Here is a 19,973-nt window from a genome sequence, read left to right as displayed (position 1 = left end):
TTTTTTTTTTTTTTTTTTTTTTTTTTTTTTTTTTTTTTTTTTTTTTTTTTTTTTTTTTTGCGTTAATTTTATTACAGAGAAAATTTTCTTTATGTAGCTCAACAGAAGTTGGAGCAAGAAATAAAAGAACGTGATGAGAAATATTCTGACCTGGACTCAAAATTTAGCAGGCTACACAAACGAGCTAAACAGCGTATTCAAGATATCCAAAAGGTGTTTGCTGTATTCCTTGTGCTTATTAAATTGTACCCTGTTGTATCTGCTATCCATATTGTTTTCCAGACCAAAAAACTCTCCATTTACACAGGATCTTTCACATCAATCTTCAATGATGTGATCAAATCCTCAAATTGGATGGACTCTTCATCAAAATATTGTTTTCCAAACCAAATGGAAAGATTAGTGTAACGAGAACAAATGATATTAAAAGATCTAGTGGATTTGTGCTAGAATGTGGAATTTCTTTTTGTGTGTAGAAATCATGATCTATATTCTATAATTTTCTTCTTGAACAAATCAATTTATTATATCTGTTTTGGTGGAAACTGTTGCTTTATGTCAGGCCAAAGATTTATTTATTCATTTATTATTATGATTTTTTTTTATTTATTATAAGACAATTTCATTGATGCGTGAAATTTACCAAAGAAGGGTGTTGCCCAAACCAAAAAAGTTAGAAGATTTCTCCAATTGGACAAGTGAGAGAACATGATCTATAAAAACTAGTGCATTACACCGAGATATAGCAAGGAAAACAATAATTTTGGCCAAAGAATTTGTTTAAGCTGAAGTGTTGTATTCTTAATTTATCTTACAACTTCGTCATAAGAGGTCACTACATGTGTCTCATGTTCTCTTTTTTAAAAAAACTGAAGAATAACGTCTGCTGTTATGTGTCAAAAGTAAGTAATAACTTTAAGTGTAAAGGAAAGTGTTCTTGCAAATGTTTCTTATGTTATGCGGTGTCCAATCTTCTTCCTTCTTCTCTAGGTTGAGGGGAAAGGGAGGTGTATTTATATGGCATACATGCGTATACACTTTGAGAGAGCTCACCTTGTTTGTTTTGATGGTTTGATTAAACATTGCAGGAAAAAGATGAACTTGAGGCTCGATTTCGTGATGTTAATGAAAGAGCAGAGCGTGCCACATCCCAGCAGACTGCACTTCAACAAGAAATAGAACGCACTCGGCAACAAGCCAATGAAGCATTGAAAGCAATAGATGCAGAGAGACAACAATTAAGGAGTGCAAACAATAAGTAAAATATCAACAAATTTTCTTTCTTGGTGGATTGAATTTAGAAACTACCATGTTAAACAGTATCTTTCTCCGTTCCATGGCCGAGTGTCTGTTTGCATGATGAAGGGTGGGAAATTTTGATTCTTTATTCCAATTATTTTGCTAGTTGCTCTAGTTTCATGAGATACTATATGATTTTTTAATTATTCATGTTTCTGTTATGCTTTCCATCTATCTTTCAGTCAGAATCCCGACTGTTGTCTCTATATGAATAATCTATTTGGAGTTCAATTGTGAAAACCTGCTCAGATCCTTCAAATACATATTGGCAGAAAATTAGAATTTACTTCTAAATTTAGTCTGAGATAGTCATAAAGTGAGTGTGGGCAGAACTTTTCTAGAATAGGCGCCAATTTTCTATGAGAACCAGGTGTCACTGACTTTATCTGTTGAGCCAATTTTATTAGTCCAATAATTTTTGGAAGTTAAATGTATTATGCTTTGTAATTCTTTTCCATGTGTGGGACAACATCACTCATGAACAGGCTTCGAGACAACATAGAAGAATTGCGACACTCATTGCAGCCTAAAGAAAGTGCAATTGAGGCATTGCAGCAATCCCTTGCGGAGAAGGACCAGGTATTAGATTCTGCTTTATATTGAGAAGCTTTATGACATCACTTCTGCTGTATAAGAACGATACTAAATCCTTTTAACACTTGACCATATCTTTATTGTATGTACCAATTTCTCATAAGAAGAACTGAATGGTGGTCAATGGTATACTAATTTTATGCCCAGGGGTAAATGAAACCCTTTAGGGATTGTTTGGTTGGAGGTTTTGTTTTAGATGCCTAGGAATAAGATGTCTGAGAATCAGATAACCGTTTTTGGTGTTGTGTGGAAAAATAAATTGAATTTTCAAAAACCAGTTATGAACAACATTTTTATTTTCATTGTCATTGAGATTCATTCATGTGTTAGGTTGTCCAATGTAAAACTTAGATTTAAAAAACTTTGCATCGAGCAATTGTAACAATAGATTCAGAGGCAATGGTTATGCTAAAATTTAAATATTTTTCGATTCACCTCATCTGAATGTAGAAAAGGAAATAAATGAAAACTTCATCCCAAGCATTTCCTGATCATCAAATATGTTCTACCATATATGCTCATTCCTTTCTAAGTAAATGGCCCAACACATTGCAAAAAGGACACATCTCCGAGACTATGTGCCTTTTTCTTGGAACGCCACCAAAACTGTCCCAACTAGTTAGTAAATTCACATCTTTTGAAGTTATCTAACGGACATTAAGTTTTAATAGTACTTTAGCTCATAATTTAAAAGTGAAATCATAATAATGAAAGGCTGATTAGAAGACATTTGCATCCTATGAAAAAGAAGATGCTAAGTATTTTATTGAAAATTCATAATTACTGTTTTTTCTTTATTATTATTCTACTTCATCTTCTTGTTTATGAATTCATCAAATACCAAAATGTCATTGCTACCTTTACTTAGATATAAATGGAGGGCTTTTAAAATGTTTATTTTGACAATGGTGTGTTTCCCTCTGCGTGCTTCAGATGTTGGAAGACATGAAGAATATGCTTCAAGCTGCTGAGGAGAAAAGGCAAGCTTCACTAGCTGACCTTTCTGCAAAACATCAGAAGGTGAGGCATGTTTGTCATTCATGTTTTATCTACCTCCTATTATCCTTCCGATCATCATCTGTGTTTTTTGTTTTCATCCAGAGCTTGGAGAGATTCCAAATGCAACTTTCTGATGCTTTATCTGATAGAAATAAAGCTACAGAAACTATTTCTTCCCTACAGGTATGACTTAACTCAAATTGTAGTCTATATTTCAGGCACCACACTCCAGTTAGTTAATGCAAAATATGCAATAATCTTTAGATTCCATTTTGATTGCTTAGTAGCGGATGATTGGAGGAGGAAGAGAAGGGCAGGTTGATTTCTTAAATTGGGCCTGGAGAAGGAGGCTTGTGATAAATGGATTGAGATTTTTTATTTCGGGATATTATTGTGATGGTGTTAAAAAATAAGGGTTGTGGTGCCCACATGGATTTAGTAGATTTATAATTGCCTTTCTGTAAATGGTAAGAAGATTCTAACTTTATAGAGGTCTATGACATAGGTCCATCTTTCTTATTTGTTTCGGTAGAAGATGTCTTGAGTTGAATACTTTGACAGAGGACTCCAAAGAGGCTTTTGGAGGCTTTTTGTTTAGCTCATTTTACTGGTACAAGTTTTGAAGGCTTTTGGAGTGCTGTGGTGTTTTTCTTATTTGAAAAATGAACATTTTATTGATATGGTGAATTGATTACAGCATTCCATTGGTAAGGTGAAATGATTACAAAAGAATAAAAGATCCTAACGATTTGTAGTAATAATTTTTTTTTAACAATGAGCATTGAGGTAAGCAATGCTATAATTACAAAAAGGTGGGGATGGTTTACTCCAGAAAAGTGCTAAAAGATAGTAAATTCCATGACTATATGGTGCTTATCTGTAAAGATCCGAGTATTATGATGTGGTGTTTTCATAAAGATTGTGATTTTATAGTATGCTTTTAAGGTGAGAGTAGAAGTTAAAAAAAAAAAAAAAAAATCATTTATTATTCCATGTATTAACTGTACTTTCAATTAATAGATTAGACATAAAGTTTTGTTGTCACAATTTCAGTTATTATCAAGTATGCTTTCAATGTGAGAGGAGAAGAGTTGATTTCTGGTTGCAATATAATTCTCCTTTTCTCTATACTATTATAAGCTTTTACAACTGAGTTTGTAATAGTTATCTTAATATATTTCTATCTCTATATATATGCCTGTTAATGAAGATTTTAAGAACACATTTTCCAGGAATTAGTTGCAGAGAAAGAATCAAAGATTGCAGAGATGGACGCAGCATCAAGTGGTGAGGCAGCCAGACTTAGAGCTACTGTGGAAACTGTAAAAGGAGAGCTTGCTCACCTCAGAAATGAAAATGTAGTTTTTTTGGTTAAACTCTTACAATTGTGTCAGGATTCAGGTTTGTAATTATAGGATCATAGTTGTATAATGCTGCAGGAGAAAGAAAAGGAGACATGGCAAGCTGCTTTGGAGGCACTTAAAATGAAGTTAGAGATCGCTGAGAGCAATTGCATACGTGCTGAAATTGAAGCTGCTAAAATGAGGAGTATAAGAAGAATTCTTTTTTACTTTTGTTGATGGTTCTAATATAGCAAAAACAGACAAATTTTGCGTTGTTGTTGGACAGGTCAGCTGGAATTGGAAGTTTCTGCAAAATCCCGGATGTTGAGTGCAAGAGATGCTGAACTACTGACTGTCAAAGAGGAGGTATTAACAACCACCAGAATCTGTGTTTCATTTAGTTATTCCAATTTACTTATATATTTATTCTTTTTCTTATTGGGGAAAACCTTAAGACAATAATTTATAACTGGGAGAAGTGGAGCTGTATCAAGGAACACTTTGTAGATTAGTACTGCGATTTGACTAATGGGGTACTTAATTGGAGTCGTTGAAGATGTTGTTACAGAACTGGATGATGAGGCTGGCGATTATTTTGGTTTAGGGATAGGTATAGAAGATAACGGGTCAGTATATTAGAAGGAATTGTTGATGGACAGCGGCTAGAAATAATGGAAGAGGGCAGTAAGGTTTGAGGCTCGCAATTTTGTTTCTATTCTAAGTTTGAGCTTGCTCAAGAAGAAGACTTCTGGGTTCCTCAAATTATCTGAGATTCTACCTATATTACTATATTTATATACTCTTTATGATTTATAATTTCTTTGCTTAGGTTTGTACTAAAATTCTTATTTTTGGTTTCGTTACTTCAATGATTAAGTTTTAGCTCTTCCTTGAACTACAGTTTAGATAGTGACGCTGCTGCCATGATGATATGGTTCTCGAGGGCTTTAATTTGGTCAGAGGGCTTTAATTTTTAGCTCTTCTATTCATGGCAGCTAACAAACCTGAAACCATGACTTCACCAAAGTTTTCAGATGCTGCCATAGAAATAATTCTCTTTTTTTATTTTTATTTTTTATTTTTTATTTTTTATTTTTTATTTTTTATTTTATCACCCATAAATGAATTTTTAAGTAACCTTTTATTCCCTTCAACACCTATTTAAAATTAGAATTGGCTTGATGACATTTCTTTATTCTTGCAGATGAATCGCCTTAAAAGTGAATTTTCTTCGTACAAGGTTCGTGCTCATGCACTTCTTCAGAAGAAGGAAGCAGAGCTAGAGGCTGCTGTGGACTCTGACCAAATTAAAGCCCTTGAGGAAGCGCTGAAGGTGAACACATGATCTCAATATCCATGTTGATTCCTGAGCTCGCTTCACTTATCAAACTTTGCATTATAGGAAGCTGAAAAGGAAATCACGTTGGCATATGCTGAAAAGGATCGGGTTCAGCTAGAACTTCAAAATGCTTTGGCAAATCATGAAAAAGAACTCAGAGAAAGGTATTCTTATACTTGAGATTTGTGCCTTTAATTTTCCATCTTCTTCGGGAGGGTTAATACAAATTTAAACTGCAACTTTAATAGTAGTTATACCTCGGGAGGTTGATTTGAATATTTGGTGCATTTAAAAATGTTTCAGAAATTAATAACGTTAGCTGCATGTCTCAATCGTGGGACAAACCAATCGATACCTTAAGTATTCAAATACACGGGAATGTGAAGATGGGAGCCACCAAGCTTAACCAAAAGCAATAACGAAAAATATCTTCAATTGATACTTATAATGGAGAGAGTTATATTGATTTTTTGATTTAAAAATTGAAGAAAGTAACAAATTGATACTGATAGTAGGCATAGTGAGCGTATACTCCCAGATGAAGATTCTTTATTTATTTCTAGCCATAACTCCCATATGGATGTCCTAATTTAGTTGAAGGACTGTGGCCTCGCTTTTGGGTGTATATCAAGTACTTGATGAATGGAATTCTTAACTTGAACAGAGGGAACAAATGGCACTTAAAAGATGTATTGGACAGCCGTCATTACTAATGAGACAATACGGAATGGTATAAAATTCCATCTGTCGTCTCTTCATTGTGTTTGCAACAAACCCACTTACTTGGAGGGAGAGAATAACTAGTAATGCTCCATGCTCAGATTAAGATCCGGATTTGAAATTTGAATTCGGCACTTGATGACCTCGACATTTTCCAGCATCCTCTGCGACATAGTCACATTACCTACTTCTTATTTTGAACACTATTTCCATAGACCAACAGGAGTTCTTCCAACATGTTGTGTCCTCACTCACATGCATCTTAGGAAAATTTCCAGGAGATCACCCAACATAGAATTGTTCCAAGTAAAAACATGCTTAACTATGGAGTTCTTATGATTGTGCCACCAAAAAGGAAGGTACAACTTGTTGGTATATGTAATAACATTCATTTCCGTTAAGTCTTTCTTAGCCATCCTATCTTTAGGATCACTCTCATTCGAAAGTTGTATCCATTTTTCCATGCACCCCTCTTTTACTCGAGTGTCACATGTTCACTAACTTTCGCCTTGGTTCGTTCCCGAACCACATCTTATTGGGAGAGGTATTGCTCTGATACCAAGTGTAATGACCCTATTTTTTTAATACTAAAATAAAGTTGTTACCATATGCATGACATGACTTTAAAATGCAGAAACTTTCTTTTAAAGTACTTCATAAATAATACCATGGACTTGAACGTTCAAAATAAAATTCTTAAAACAAAACAACGGAAAATAAGTAACTTTGAAATTTAAATAAAATAAAGAAAAAGAATAAAACAATGTTCTAACCTAACCTAAGGGCTACAAAATAGATATAAATGCAACTATCCTAACACTGGTTCCATAACTTTCATCATGTCGCCGCCGTCATCTATACAGGTGCCTTACCTTTACTTGAAATGTAGGAGTAGCACATGACTTAAGTATTTTAAGAAATACTTAGTAAGTAACCCCATTATTAGGGTCGGGAAATACAAACACATGCAACGTGGTGGGACCGATCCTTTTAACATATCATAGCATATCCTTTGGCAGCTTAGCCTAAGGCCATGCTATGATATGTTAAAAGGATAGGTCCCACCCTCTTGCATGTATTTTCATTCTCCGACCTCATAACTTTAGTCATGACCCCGCCGTCATCTATACAAGTGCCTTACCTTTACTTGAAGTGTAGGAGTAGCATATGACTTGAGTATTTTAAGAAATACTCAGTAAGTAACCCCACTATTGGGGTCGGGAAATACAAACACATGCAACATGGTGGGACCTATTCTTTTAACATATCATAGCATATCCTTTGGCAGCATATTCTAAGACCATGCTATGACATGTTAAAAGGATAGGTCCCACCCTCTTGCATGTATTTGCATTTTTCGACCTCAATAGTGGGGTTACTTGCGGTGTATTTTTTAAAATACTTAAGCCATGTGCTACTTTTACATTTCAAATGAAGGTATGACACCCCTGTATGGATGATGGCGGCGTTGTGATGAAAATCATGAAACCAATGTTAGGACAGCTGCATTTATGTCTATTTTGTAGTCCTTAGGTTAGATTAGGGCATTGGTTTATTCTTTTCTTTATTTTATTTGAATTTCACGTTATTTATTTTTTTGTTGTTTTGTATTAAGGATTTTATTTCGAACGCTTAAGTCCATCACATCATTTATGAACTATTTTAAACGAAAGTTTCTGCATTTTATAGTCATGTCATGCATGTGGTAACGACTTTATTTTAGTATAAACGAATAGGGTCGTTATAGAATAATTCTATTTGGATCTTACATTAGTTAAATGGAACGTGTGAATGTTATGGAGTGTGATCCAATTTCTTTCATATGTTTTTCAAAAGTCCATTTTTTGCATTAAAAAAGATCATGAACATTCCATGGTAGTTTTAGGTGAAAAAGATTCCTTGGCAGGCAAACAATGTTTTCTTATCATGACCATGTTTTGTCATTACATTTAATTTAGATATCTAATGGCCCAGATTTTATGTTTTGCTTAACCACTATGAGGTCTAGTAGTCAAAGTGGCTAGTTGTGTTTGTAAATGGTTCCATTCTTTATTTCCGTAAGAAATTTCCTCCTGAAGTTCTATAAATCATTTTCCCTTTTTTGAATTGAGTAATTGGCAGTATTCTTTTTAAAAATAACTTCCTATTTTCACCTCTGACAGAGATTCAGCCCTCAATGACGCTGAGCAAAATATTAAGAGCCTAGAAAAGAGGCTTGAATCTGCTAATTTGCACCTTCATTCAGAAAAGGAAGCTTGGGAACAAAGTCTCCAAAACTTGGAGGAATCATGGCGAAGTAATATCTGTAGTTTGAATGAAATAGTGATTCTCGGTTTTTTCTTTACAGAGCGATTGATAAGTTGTTGCAAAGAAGATAATTTTCTACAATATCTTATGAGCAGTTAGATGTGAAGCATTGAAATCTCAGTTTGAAGAATCCTCTAGGCAAGATGTAGAAAAGGAATTTGAGGAGCTGAAACAAGGGTACAAAAGATTGAAGGCAAGTATATATATATATTTTTTCTTCTCTTGTTTTGTGCCTTGTGCTAAAATAATTATCCTAGAGATTTTACTTTGTTGTGTAATCTGTAGGAAGAGCATAATTCATTCCGTGATCTTGCTGATAGAATGATCGAGGAAAAGGATACAGAAATTTCTAGGCTTTTAGATGATAACAAGAATCTTCGACGATCTTTGGAATCAAAACCTCCCGTATGTTTAACTTCTACTCCTTTTGGTTACAATTTCTTGAAAACCTTTTCATCTAGTGTTTTCTGTACTCATTACTGATCCATCTGTTGTATCATCGTTCAGGCAGGTCAAGTTGGTAATACTGCAGGTAGGAAAACTTTTTTGTTTCCCTATTCATTTGCTGCTTGCATTTGATACTATTAGAACCGAATGAGCTTGGACAATAGACTAGAACAGACCATTGGCATCCTAACGTTCTTTTTCTTCTACTGGTATCAGTCACTCAAAAACAGGACTCGTCAAATTTGAATGCCTCCAATGCAGAACAACAGATTCTGGTATGTACAACATTCTTTCTCATAAAAACGTGTTGCTTGCAACTTATAGTTGTTTTTAATAAGAAAAAAATTAGTTTGCATGGTTTGATTATCAAATCTAGTCACCTTTTTCTACGACATGTTAACAATAATTGTAACAGCTCAGACCCACCGCTTGCAGATATTGTCCTCTTTGGCTTTCCCTAGCGGTGGGCTTGGGTCGTTACAATTATTGTGATGTCCCACACTGGTTGGGGAGGAGAACAAAACACCCTTTATAAGGGTGTGAGCTTTTCCTTTTGGGGTTCCCCTCAAGGTTTTTAAAACGCATCTGATAGGGAGAGATTTCCACGCCCTTATAAAGAATGTTTCGTTCCCCTCTCCAACCCATGTGGGATTTCACAATTTACCCCATTCAGGGACTAGTGTCCTCGCTGGCACTCGTTCCTCTCTCTAGTCGATGTGGGATTTCACAATCCATCCCCCTTTGGGCCCAGCGTCCTTGCTAGCACATTGCCTCATGTCCACCCCCCCTACAGGGCTCAACCTCTTCGCTGGTACATTGCCCGGTGTCTGGCTTTGACACTATTTTTGTAACGGCCCAAGTCCACCGCTAGCAGATATTATTTTCTTTGGGCTTTTCCTTTCGGGCTTTCCCTCAAAGTTTTTAAAACGTGTCTACTAGGGAGAGGTTTCCGCACCCTTATAAAGAATGTTTCGCTTCACTCTTCAACCCATGTGAGATCTCAAAACAATGTTAGGATGAAAGTTAACATCTTATTCTGAAGTCTATCTCCTTTATTTATGTATTATTATTTTTTAATAAATAATAATAATAAAAAACAATAATATTCTTGATGTTTTTCATGTGCCGGTAGCTTGATCTAAAACATCTAGAACCTGTTTGTGATAGTTTCCCGTTTTCATTTTTTATTCAGATTTTAGCAAGGCAGCAGGCTCAGAGAGAAGAACAACTAGCCCAATCACAGCGGCATATTGTAGCTCTTCAAGTATGATTCACTGATTGTGATATGTATTTCACGTTCTAGATGCAGAGTCTAACAATTATGCAATTTATAGGAAGAACTTGAGGAGCTCGAACGTGAGAATCGTCTGCATAGCCAACAGGTAAAATTAAGTTCCAATGGAGCCAATTTCCAAGATGTTAAAACCTTTTAAGTTCTTAATCTATTTTTATTTAAGAAAGCCATGTTCGGCCTGATATGTGAAGTCATACCATAGTAGATCAACTACTAACATTTTTGGTGTGAAATTTTAACATTATCTCATCATGGGTGCAGCAAGCAATGCTGAAGGCTGAGCTTCGTGATATGGAAAGATCACAGAAGAGGGAGGGTGTTGACATGACGTATCTGAAGAATGTCATCTTGAAGCTCCTCGAAACCGGTATAGTAGAAGTTTTTTTTAGGGTCCTACTTTGATAAAGCCAATTGTTTTCAATTAACGTCCTCATTTCGATTTATGGTTTAAAGATTGACTAATATTAGGCTGTGCTTTATTTTATATCCTGAGAACATCCCCTTATCCTCAAATTTATTTTTAATTAGGTGAAGTAGAAGCTCTGCTACCTGTGGTTGCCATGCTCCTCCAGTTTAGCCCAGAAGAGGTTGTATATGCACTCTCTGCTCCTCTATCCTGTGAATTCGTAGTAGATATTGTGTTCTACTGTCTTAATTGTAGCCAAACATATAGAGCAGTCCAAAGAACCCATGGAAAGAAGGAAAACCATTGTTAGGCCTTATAAGGATCAACTAAATAATAGGGAATAGAACTATGTTTGCAAATTATCAACATGCTCGGTTCGGTTTATTAGTCTTGTAGTGTCCACCAAGTGAGCATAAGCCAACCATAATTGACACGTACACCTTTCGGGGTGGAGGTTCAAATTCTCATCCCCACTTGTTATACTAAAAAAAACGCTCAACTATGGTGTGAATAATTTTGGGTTGATTTGCTTATGCAGATGCAAAAATGTCAACAAGCGTATCGCAGCTCGACCGATGGTCCTCCAAGCCCTGCTGGTGATTCGTCAGGATCTGCGCGTTCTCTTTTCTCAAGATTTTCGTTTGCATGACAGATGAGAGGAAGCCTCCAGTAAATTTCTCAGCATTATATTAAAAACGTCTGCCACTACGCTTGAATTTCTCAGCAAATGTTCTTTCCAACGACCGGTAGACAAGAAGAGTTGCACAAATGTAAGAATTTCTGTACTGTTTCTTTCCCGTAAGAAACAACTATATTCTTACATGCCAAAATCAGAGTCTATAGAGAAGTGTTAGCATATAGGCAAATGTTGTTTAATTTATATACAATGCATTGATATATATATAATTTTTTGGTTATAGTTTGGTGCTGCATTTGAACCTTTGAGGGATATTGTTTTCGTTTTCTTTATTTTGGAAATAAGAAAAAGAATTGTTTTTCAGGTAAACATGTTGCAGAAGTTATAAATGAAATGGTTGGTATCTTCGTGGTTAGGATTCAAACACAGGACCAAAACTCCGTGGGAGTCTCTCGAATGAAAATTTTTATGAACTTAGAGAGGGAGAAGTCGAGAGAATTTCTTATTATTTAGCGAGGAGATGAGCGAGATGATCAAATTTTCTTTTGTATATGTATTCAGCTCAAACATTTTAAAGTACATACTTTAATTTGGCTCCTTCATTGGTGTTATTATTCTATTTTAGGTTTTAATTTGCAAACATCATATTGAAATTTATATTTCTAAAGTTCTAAGAATATTTTTTTTGTAAAATGTCGATAATTTTCAAATTTTTTTGATAACTTAAAAAAAAAAAACATATTTCAAGCGTTTTTAACAATCTTTGATAAAAAGTTGAAGATGAGCATGTGTAAAACATTTGATAATAGATATGTAATATGTTCACTCGTATCCTATGAGACAATAGAAAGTTATATATGCTAATTACGTTATTCATGTCCACATATAATGAGTACAGACACGTTACATACACCGAGATACTTCTCCATTATGATGAGTGCGAACGTGTATTAATATCTATGTTTCGCCATGATATTGTACGACTCATTTCCTTCTATGGTTCTAGTAGTGTGATCATGCACTAGCTGAAGGATAGACTTAGAGTGTACATAAAAACTCGTATGGTGGATCCTTGTGGGCGAGAATACAAAATAACAGTAAAACCTCTTACATGTAACACTATTCAACTAGCCAACGTGTAAAACGTTTTATCTTTAATTCTCAATAAATTAAAGATAAAAATGAACACATAAATATATAATAAAAAAGACACTTTCCTAAAGTCAAAATTCTTATTTAAAGGATATAAAGAGTATGCAAGTAAGGGTTAGTGGGTATAAATACAATACCCATTTGGCCAAACAAACTCACCAAAGAGTAAGCTAGCATTTTCTTATCACCTACCAAAGAAGCAATAAGATGTTGTGTCCTCCTTCTGGTATGTTGTTCCTATGGAGTTATTTCCAAATGCTATGAACGAGCGGTTTGGAAACTTTGAAGTTGTCGTATAACTAAAGTTATATGATATTTTTGTCTAACCAATGATTTTAGATCTTTCTGAATGCTCGAGTCATCTATGAATATAAATATATTGATTTTCTTCTAGACAAATATCAAGTATTTGTATTGTAATAGCTCAAGCTCACCGTTAGAAGATATTATTCACTTTGGCCCATTGCGTATCGTCATCAATCTCACGGTTTTAAAACGCATCCGTTAAAGGAATGTTTCATTTCTCTTCCATAGGACGGATTCTCCCTGCAAGATTACCATTGACTACCCGCATGATCAATTCCCTACCACAGGATGAATCCATTGTGTAGGGAGGATTTGTCCTATGGGAGAGCGTTTATCATTCGGGTAGTCAGTAGAGCGTTGATCATGTGGTTGGAGAGGGGAATAAAGCATTTTTTATAAGGCTGTGTAAGCCTCCCCTAGTGATGTGTTTTAAAACAGTGAGGCTAACGAGAATAAACCAAAGCAGACAATATCTGCTAGTGGTAAGCTTGAGTTGTAACAAATGGTATCAGAGTCAAGCATCGAGTGGTGTGCCAGCGAGAACGTTAACCTCCCAAAAGGGATGGATTGTGAGATCCCACATCGGTTGGAGAAAGAAACGAAGCATTTTGTATAAGAGTGTGGAAACAAATGTTAATGTGTAAATAAATAGTTCTCGTAGAAGAAATGAAGACATATCCTCTGACTAAGAAGCAAATATCATCGTAAAAATCGAATTTGAAGTGATATTTACTAAAATACATGTACATACAACGATAAACGTTAATGTGTTAGCAGATAGCTTATGATAGTTGTATGTACATGTATTCTCGTAAAGGTCTTATTTGTTTTAACGATAAAAAGAAAAAGAATGCCTTTGTCCTTGCCTGAAAAAGAATGTTTGAACCATGCTTCAACCCAACTTAAACGAGTTGAATCGCTGCTAAGTCCGTCCTAAACTAATTTGAAATAGGGTTAAATCAACCCAAAAGGCGTTGAACAATTCTGAACAAGTTGAGTTGCTGCGAATTTGTGAATTGAATATAAATATGTTGAACGGGTTGAACCAACCACTAGACTGAGTGAAACTCGCTAAACTAGCCGGTCAATTCCTAAATCAATTGAAACTCGTAGAATTGAATTTTGACACAACTACCCATTAAATTTTGACATGATCGTACCACCTTATTCAAACCATAGCTCAATAACTTTAAATTAGTTTGCTACCCCGACACTATAGTCATCCTTAAACCTAGCTTAATCCTTTCAATTCATGTCAAGGTGAGGAGGTTTCTACATTTTAACCATTCTTAAAGCCCAACCTTTATTGAATGCGCTCGTAGCGTTAAAGAATATCGCGACCCGACTTTTACGTGACTCAAGTCACTACTATCTTTAAAAGCGTAAAAGACCGAGTAAAAAGGATGGTAAAAATTTTCGCATCTAAAATATAATATAAATACATTTTATTTACAAATCCAAGTTAAAGTTTGAATATTTTTGGCCCGATAAATAAAATATCTTTAAAATTTTTAAATAGTTGAAAACGGGGTGACTTTGTATGATACTTGCTCCAAGCATCCATCCTTGACCTACAAAGACTGAGCAAGTAGGCTCTTAGTCTTGTTTTTAAGGTGTGCTAGACAACCACACTCGATCTTGTCTTATTCTTAGTCTTAATGGACTTGCCATCTGTAGTGCAACTTTAGGGCATGGTTGTAAACATACTTGACTTGAGTCATGTGTCTTACGGTAACATCTTGATTACTTAGAAAATCAAGGGTATCTTAATCATATCATGAGGTAGCATCCAGGTTACTTGAAAACCAAGTGCTAACCATGGGCTCATCTTGGGTCAGGGCAGTCTCCCGGTTGCTTGAAAAATAAGAGTTATCCTAAAACTTATTATGAGGTAGCACCCCGATTACTTTAAAACTAAGTGCTAACCATGAGCTCATTTTGAGTTAGGATAACCTCCTAGTTGCTTGAAACTAAGGACTATCCTACAACTTGTCGTGATGTAGCATCCTGGCTACTTGAAAATCAAGTGACTGCTAACCAATCAATCTCTGACCGTAGCTTTGTTAAGAAATCAAAAGAAAAAGAAGTCCACCTCTAAAGTTGAAAAACACAGAATAGACAAGGAAAAAACAGTTGATGCATGTGGGAGCTAGAGGTAGACAAAACAGTCGAGCTAGTCCATTAATCGGATCATCTAAACAAGTTCTTAGTGGTTCGATTGGACGTGTTTGATGTTTTTGGCTTATCTTAAACTTCCTTTGTTCGATTTTCAATCTATTTTTGATGGTGTTGGGCTTTTATTTTATTGGACCTATCGAGGAGATTCCAACAATTTTAGACTCTTAAGGAAAATCCATTTTAAGCGATGTTTTAGGTTGCTTTGATTGAATTTGGCCTTGAAAAGCATAAACGGTGGCTAAAATTTGAATGTGTGTCTATCGTCTACGAGTTATCCGTTTTACGTGATATTGTTTAGAGATATATATATATATACTCTAATAAAAGTTAGACATTATTTTTCAAAATTAAAAGTAAATAGGTTTAAAATATTGTTTATAATCTTCAAAAGTGTTTGGATAATGTTGGAAAAAGTAGACATTATTCCAATGTTTTTTTACGATATACAGATAAGGTTATAAACAAAAATATTTTGTTCTCTTTTACCTTTAGTAAATTCCTATGGGATGTAAAATTTAATATTTTAAAATTGGTAGGGAATATAATAAAAAACAATATTATACCATTTATTTTAATAAAATGAAATAAAATATTATAGTTAAACATTAATGAATTATAATAATAATAAAAATAAGAAAGACGACTTTGCTACACGATAATACTACCAATAGAACTTCATAGAAAACTACAACAAAAGCCCTATGGGTGTCGACTATAAATACGACACTCATTTGGCCAAATAAATCAACAAAAGAGTACGCTAAGCATTTCCATATAACGAACCAAAATGTCTAGTACGTTCTTCTTATCATTTACTCTTAAAATTGTTTTGAAATGCTACAATGGAGCGGTTTGTAAGTCTTGGTATGGAATTATGTGCATTTTATTGGGAGTGATCTGTATTAACAAATTTAACACGAATGTGTTTTGAATAGGGAAAAGTGAATGGCTTGAGCTTGTGTTCGTAGAATATTATGAAGTTGCAGATATAATACAAAAGGAGAATCCTAACGTCAAACCACAAAAGATTCTTGCTGGGAGTCCGATGATTTTGAATTACGATCCTTCACGAGTTTGGGTTATTGTCAATATTAAGGATGTTTGTATTAACACGACTCTCCACAATGGTATGATATTGTCCACTTTGAGCATAAGCTCTCATGGCTTTGCTTTGGGCTTCCCAAAAGGCCTCACTTCAATGAAGAGTGTATTCTTAGATTATAAACCCATGACCATTCCCTAAATTAACCGATGTGGGACTTTCATCATCCAACAACGATCATACTATTTATGCTTCGTCAAATTTAATTTATTATATACTAATATTTTCATCTTATTTAGATTGGTAATATACCATAAAGAAAGTTACGTTACATTATTAGAAAATATAACAGTTAAAGTCTATCGCTAGTAGATATTTTCCGCTCTAGCTCGTTGGAAAGACTCAAGATGAATGAGACTGAACTGTAAGTCAAGACTCAAGATTAATTCGAGTTTACAGTGAAATCAGGGAGAGTCAAGACTGAACTCAAGATTAATGAGAATAAACTCCTGACCCTGAGCCTTCAAACACGACACGAACTGTAAACTCCTTCCTGCCTACCTGGACTATGACTTCTACTTCTGAACCTGATGGAACTCCTTCTTCCGATATTCCCGTTATTGTGAGTTATTCTTTCACTCACTGTAAACACTATTCATTCGAGCATATTCATGGACTCTCCCTGAACTGTCAAAGATCAATACTCCTTATGACTGAGACAGATTGAACTCGGTAAACTCCTTTTCCTTCAGTTCTTGTTCTTTCCCTTCAAAGACAAGGTAAAGCCGCTGCCGCTAATTCATGGACTCTCTATTCTTTCACAAGGTAATTAGGAAGGAAAGACTCAACGAAAGATGCATTCTCCTTTACCTATTTATTCCACCTCGTAAACAAGTCAAGACGAAACACGGACTCCTCCCCCTATTTTTGAGGCCATTTCACAAGGGAAAGCCGAAACTCAAGATGAATTCTTTAACTGATCTTTCTCCTCACTTACTCCTTCACCTTTTCCTGATTGAACGAGGGAGGTAAATAGGCTTGCTTCGCCCCTTGTTCCGTTATTGTGAGTTATTATCAGTTCTAGTTCGTTATTCTTTCACAAGGTAAATAGGTGAAGTAGCTCTTTGCTTTCCTTTGATTCTGCTTTCAAGACTCCACCTACTTATTAATGAGAGTGAACTCCGGTCCGGAACCTATTGATTATTTCAGGAGGTAAAGATGCTAATTCATTTACTTACTCTACCTTCACTGTAAAAGAGAGAGTCAGTCAGTCAGAATGTATTTGTTTGTCTCGAGCTTCTTTCACTCGGTAAACTGGAGGATGATTCAAACACTCTTTTACTCGACAGTAAGAAAAGAAGAAGAAAGAAGAATGAGACTGAACTACTGATTGAACGAGGTTTGTTCTCTTAGCTTTCCTTTGATTCTGCTTGAAAGACGAAACGAAGGATTCCTGAGAGTGAACTGTCAGGAAAGACTCAACATTCTTGATCTTCTCCTTCTTTCACTCTTTCACTCCTTTTCTTTTCCGATATTACCTTCGCTACTTCACCGGAACCGATATGCCCTGAGCTACTGGCTACTTCACCTATTTATTCTCGAACTGTAAACAAAGACTCCTTATTCATTCTCGTTCACTGTCAGACTCAACCTCAAGCTCCTACTGATTTCACTCATTCTCCTTCCCTTCGCTACTTCACCTTCAAACACAGTAAACAAGGAAACATTATTCAAAGAAGAATCTGTCATCATCCATTTATTCTTCTTCTTGAGATATTAATTCTTTCTCCTGCCTGAACCTGAACCTATCTATTGATTCTTGAACTGTAAACTAAGACTCAACGAAAGCAAGACAAGATTCTCCTTTTCCTATTTCTTCTTGAACAGTAAACTCGAGAAACTGGCGGATCAACTCCTTCACCTTCACCTATTGATTCAAACACGAGGTAAATAGGTTCAGTAGCTCTTTCTTTTTCTTGAACTCGGTCTCTTTTCTTCTCTTTGCTTTTCTTTCCTGTAAGGGTTCTGGAGCAAGCCTGCTTCGGTAGTGATAGTAGCTTCAAAGGAATTGAATTGTTTGTTAGTATGTCTTGAATAGGGAAAGCATTCAAAATCTATGAACTCAACCCATGTCATGTGAAAGAGCTTGAACAATGAAAGGCTTGACTGACGAGTTCGATCTGGTTTTCTTTTCGCTTATAAATAGGGAGTGTTTGAATTTCCTTTGTTTGTTGACCGCAGTGCCGATATTTTGCTTCTTTTGTTTTGGCTTTTAATTTGCCTCAAAGTTCCAGAGTTGGTCCGATCCCCCTTTCCATTCTTTCACTGACAAAACCTTGAAATTTGACTTAACGAGAAACGACTTCGACTTGACTTTAGAACAATCAATCGAACGGGTAAGGCTAAGATAAGGGCCTGTTCATAATCCCTATTCAAATTGCTTGCTTGACTGATTAAGAGAGTTTGGACGGGAGAAGAGGCTTTGATGACGAAACGAAGGTACAAAGTGTATTTCTCATGGCCCTCCCAATAAATCATTTTTTTGCTATAGGAGCATAAACACTAACCATTTTTTTAGAATACCAGCAGGCGCCGGTAAAACAGGTTTGATTCATTTTCCACGTGGGGAAGCATAAAAGGAAAGCGGTCCCTTACCTTCCCTGATTTAAGGCTTTAAGGCGGTGATAGGCTAAGAGAAAGAGATTCCTCTTGCTTGGTGGAGGACTACCTCGGGAATGAATGGACATGACCTTTCGTATACTAGGATTGAAGAGCCAGGGGGAAAGCCTTCACAGACCAAGGTTAGCTAATCATTCCATTGATAAGGCGTGCGGTGATTGATATAGGGTCAGTCAGTGTGCCGGTTCTCCAGATCATAGAGGGGGTCTTCCCATTAGTCAGGGATATACTTGGTTGGTATCCAGATTCACCCGGGGAGGAATTTCTTGGATGTCGAGTCAGTTCGAAAGCCAGTCCCCACAGGAGCATAAACAAAGCGAGCAGGGCCAGTAGTAGATCCAGGATCAGTACCCTTCTCAGTTCTATACCCAGCAGGAGCAGCAGAAACGAAGGTTGAAGCATCACTAGAGACATAGGTGGGAACATATATATTATGATCCACCAGTAGCATCTAAGTAAGGTGCATACCTTCCTGCAGCCGCTTCAGTCCTTTCTGTTGATGGAGCAGTTAATTAAGCACTTGAAGTTGACCGATAGTGATGCTGGTAGATCTGCTACCTACGCCTTTGCTTGCCTTTCCGCTGATGCCTATAGCTTTCCCCCTTTGCCGGGTGGTATCGCTCTCTAAATGCTGGGTCTACTGTTGCTGAAACTACTTGTTCAGGGTAAACCATAGGAACTACTGCATCTGTCTCTGCCACTGATGGATCATATGCAGCTCTAGCCTCTGCTAGCTCTAAGTAATCTGTTTTCTCTCTATTTTCAGGTCTGCAAGAGAGCTGATGTTGGTATTCGAGCTAAAGCTCCTAGAATCACTCTCGATAAAAGGCACTCGAGCAACTAGCTTCTGTTATTTCAAACAGCTAAGACTGGTATTTACCCTTATGGCATTTAACTGACATTCTACCATTGAAAGAGCGGATACTTGCATTCGAACTGATACAAAGATTGAAGAATTCCTGGTACTAGCAGTTCTTTCCTTTTTAAGAGAGAATGTTAAAGGCAAGTAAAGCACTAAGACAAAGCAGCAATAAGACAAGTTTAAGACAACCGGCGGTAATGGCACCTTAGAAAAGAAGGGGGTATACCCTTCAACACAAAGCTTATGGAGATTGAACTGGCTTTGTTAGTGAGAGCTAGCTTTAAGGCTAACTAGCGAGTAGTTGCATAAAGTAGTCAGTCACTAGGTTCAGCAGTATATTCTTTTGATCCAAACCCCGGGACTTCCATC

The 19,973-nt window shown here is 35.9% G+C and overlaps 1 protein-coding gene and 1 long non-coding RNA gene across 5 annotated transcripts in view; both read left to right on the top strand.

Annotated features, from left to right (window-relative positions):
- Positions 1 to 11,981, top strand: part of LOC111500214 (protein GRIP-like) — a 13,540-nt gene extending 1,559 nt beyond the window's left edge. For 2 of the 4 annotated variants that reach the window (XM_023151879.1, XM_023151878.1), the window contains 20 exons: positions 98 to 213; positions 1,089 to 1,258; positions 1,785 to 1,878; positions 2,827 to 2,913; positions 2,995 to 3,075; positions 4,125 to 4,250; positions 4,332 to 4,440; positions 4,522 to 4,601; positions 5,440 to 5,568; positions 5,638 to 5,738; positions 8,457 to 8,590; positions 8,697 to 8,794; positions 8,887 to 9,006; positions 9,109 to 9,133; positions 9,265 to 9,323; positions 10,241 to 10,312; positions 10,383 to 10,430; positions 10,604 to 10,709; positions 10,871 to 10,929; positions 11,287 to 11,690. In XM_023151879.1, the coding sequence (XP_023007647.1) occupies positions 98 to 213; positions 1,089 to 1,258; positions 1,785 to 1,878; positions 2,827 to 2,913; positions 2,995 to 3,075; positions 4,125 to 4,250; positions 4,332 to 4,440; positions 4,522 to 4,601; positions 5,440 to 5,568; positions 5,638 to 5,738; positions 8,457 to 8,590; positions 8,697 to 8,794; positions 8,887 to 9,006; positions 9,109 to 9,133; positions 9,265 to 9,323; positions 10,241 to 10,312; positions 10,383 to 10,430; positions 10,604 to 10,709; positions 10,871 to 10,929; positions 11,287 to 11,397 (1,925 nt within the window). In that variant the 3' untranslated portion in view covers positions 11,398 to 11,690. Of the gene's footprint in view, positions 1 to 97; positions 214 to 1,088; positions 1,259 to 1,784; positions 1,879 to 2,826; positions 2,914 to 2,994; positions 3,076 to 4,124; positions 4,251 to 4,331; positions 4,441 to 4,521; positions 4,602 to 5,439; positions 5,569 to 5,637; positions 5,739 to 8,456; positions 8,591 to 8,696; positions 8,795 to 8,886; positions 9,007 to 9,108; positions 9,134 to 9,264; positions 9,324 to 10,240; positions 10,313 to 10,382; positions 10,431 to 10,603; positions 10,710 to 10,870; positions 10,930 to 11,286; positions 11,691 to 11,749 lie in introns of those variants that run through there. The other 2 variants (XR_002721056.1, XM_023151881.1) reach the window with 2 other exon arrangements.
- Positions 11,982 to 15,727: 3,746 nt separating this feature from the next.
- Positions 15,728 to 16,065, top strand: LOC111500217. Its single transcript, XR_002721057.1, has 2 exons — positions 15,728 to 15,815; positions 15,957 to 16,065. It is a non-coding gene; the product is annotated as an uncharacterized LOC111500217 (long non-coding RNA).
- The last annotated feature ends 3,908 nt before the right edge of the window (positions 16,066 to 19,973 follow it).

The sequence above is a fragment of the Cucurbita maxima genome, unplaced genomic scaffold (assembly GCF_002738345.1).
Source record: "Cucurbita maxima cultivar Rimu unplaced genomic scaffold, Cmax_1.0 Cma_Scf00028, whole genome shotgun sequence".
NCBI classification, from domain to species: Eukaryota; Viridiplantae; Streptophyta; class Magnoliopsida; order Cucurbitales; family Cucurbitaceae; genus Cucurbita; species Cucurbita maxima.
Note: the sequence above shows the minus strand (reverse complement) of the source record. Positions and strands in the feature narration are given on the sequence as shown.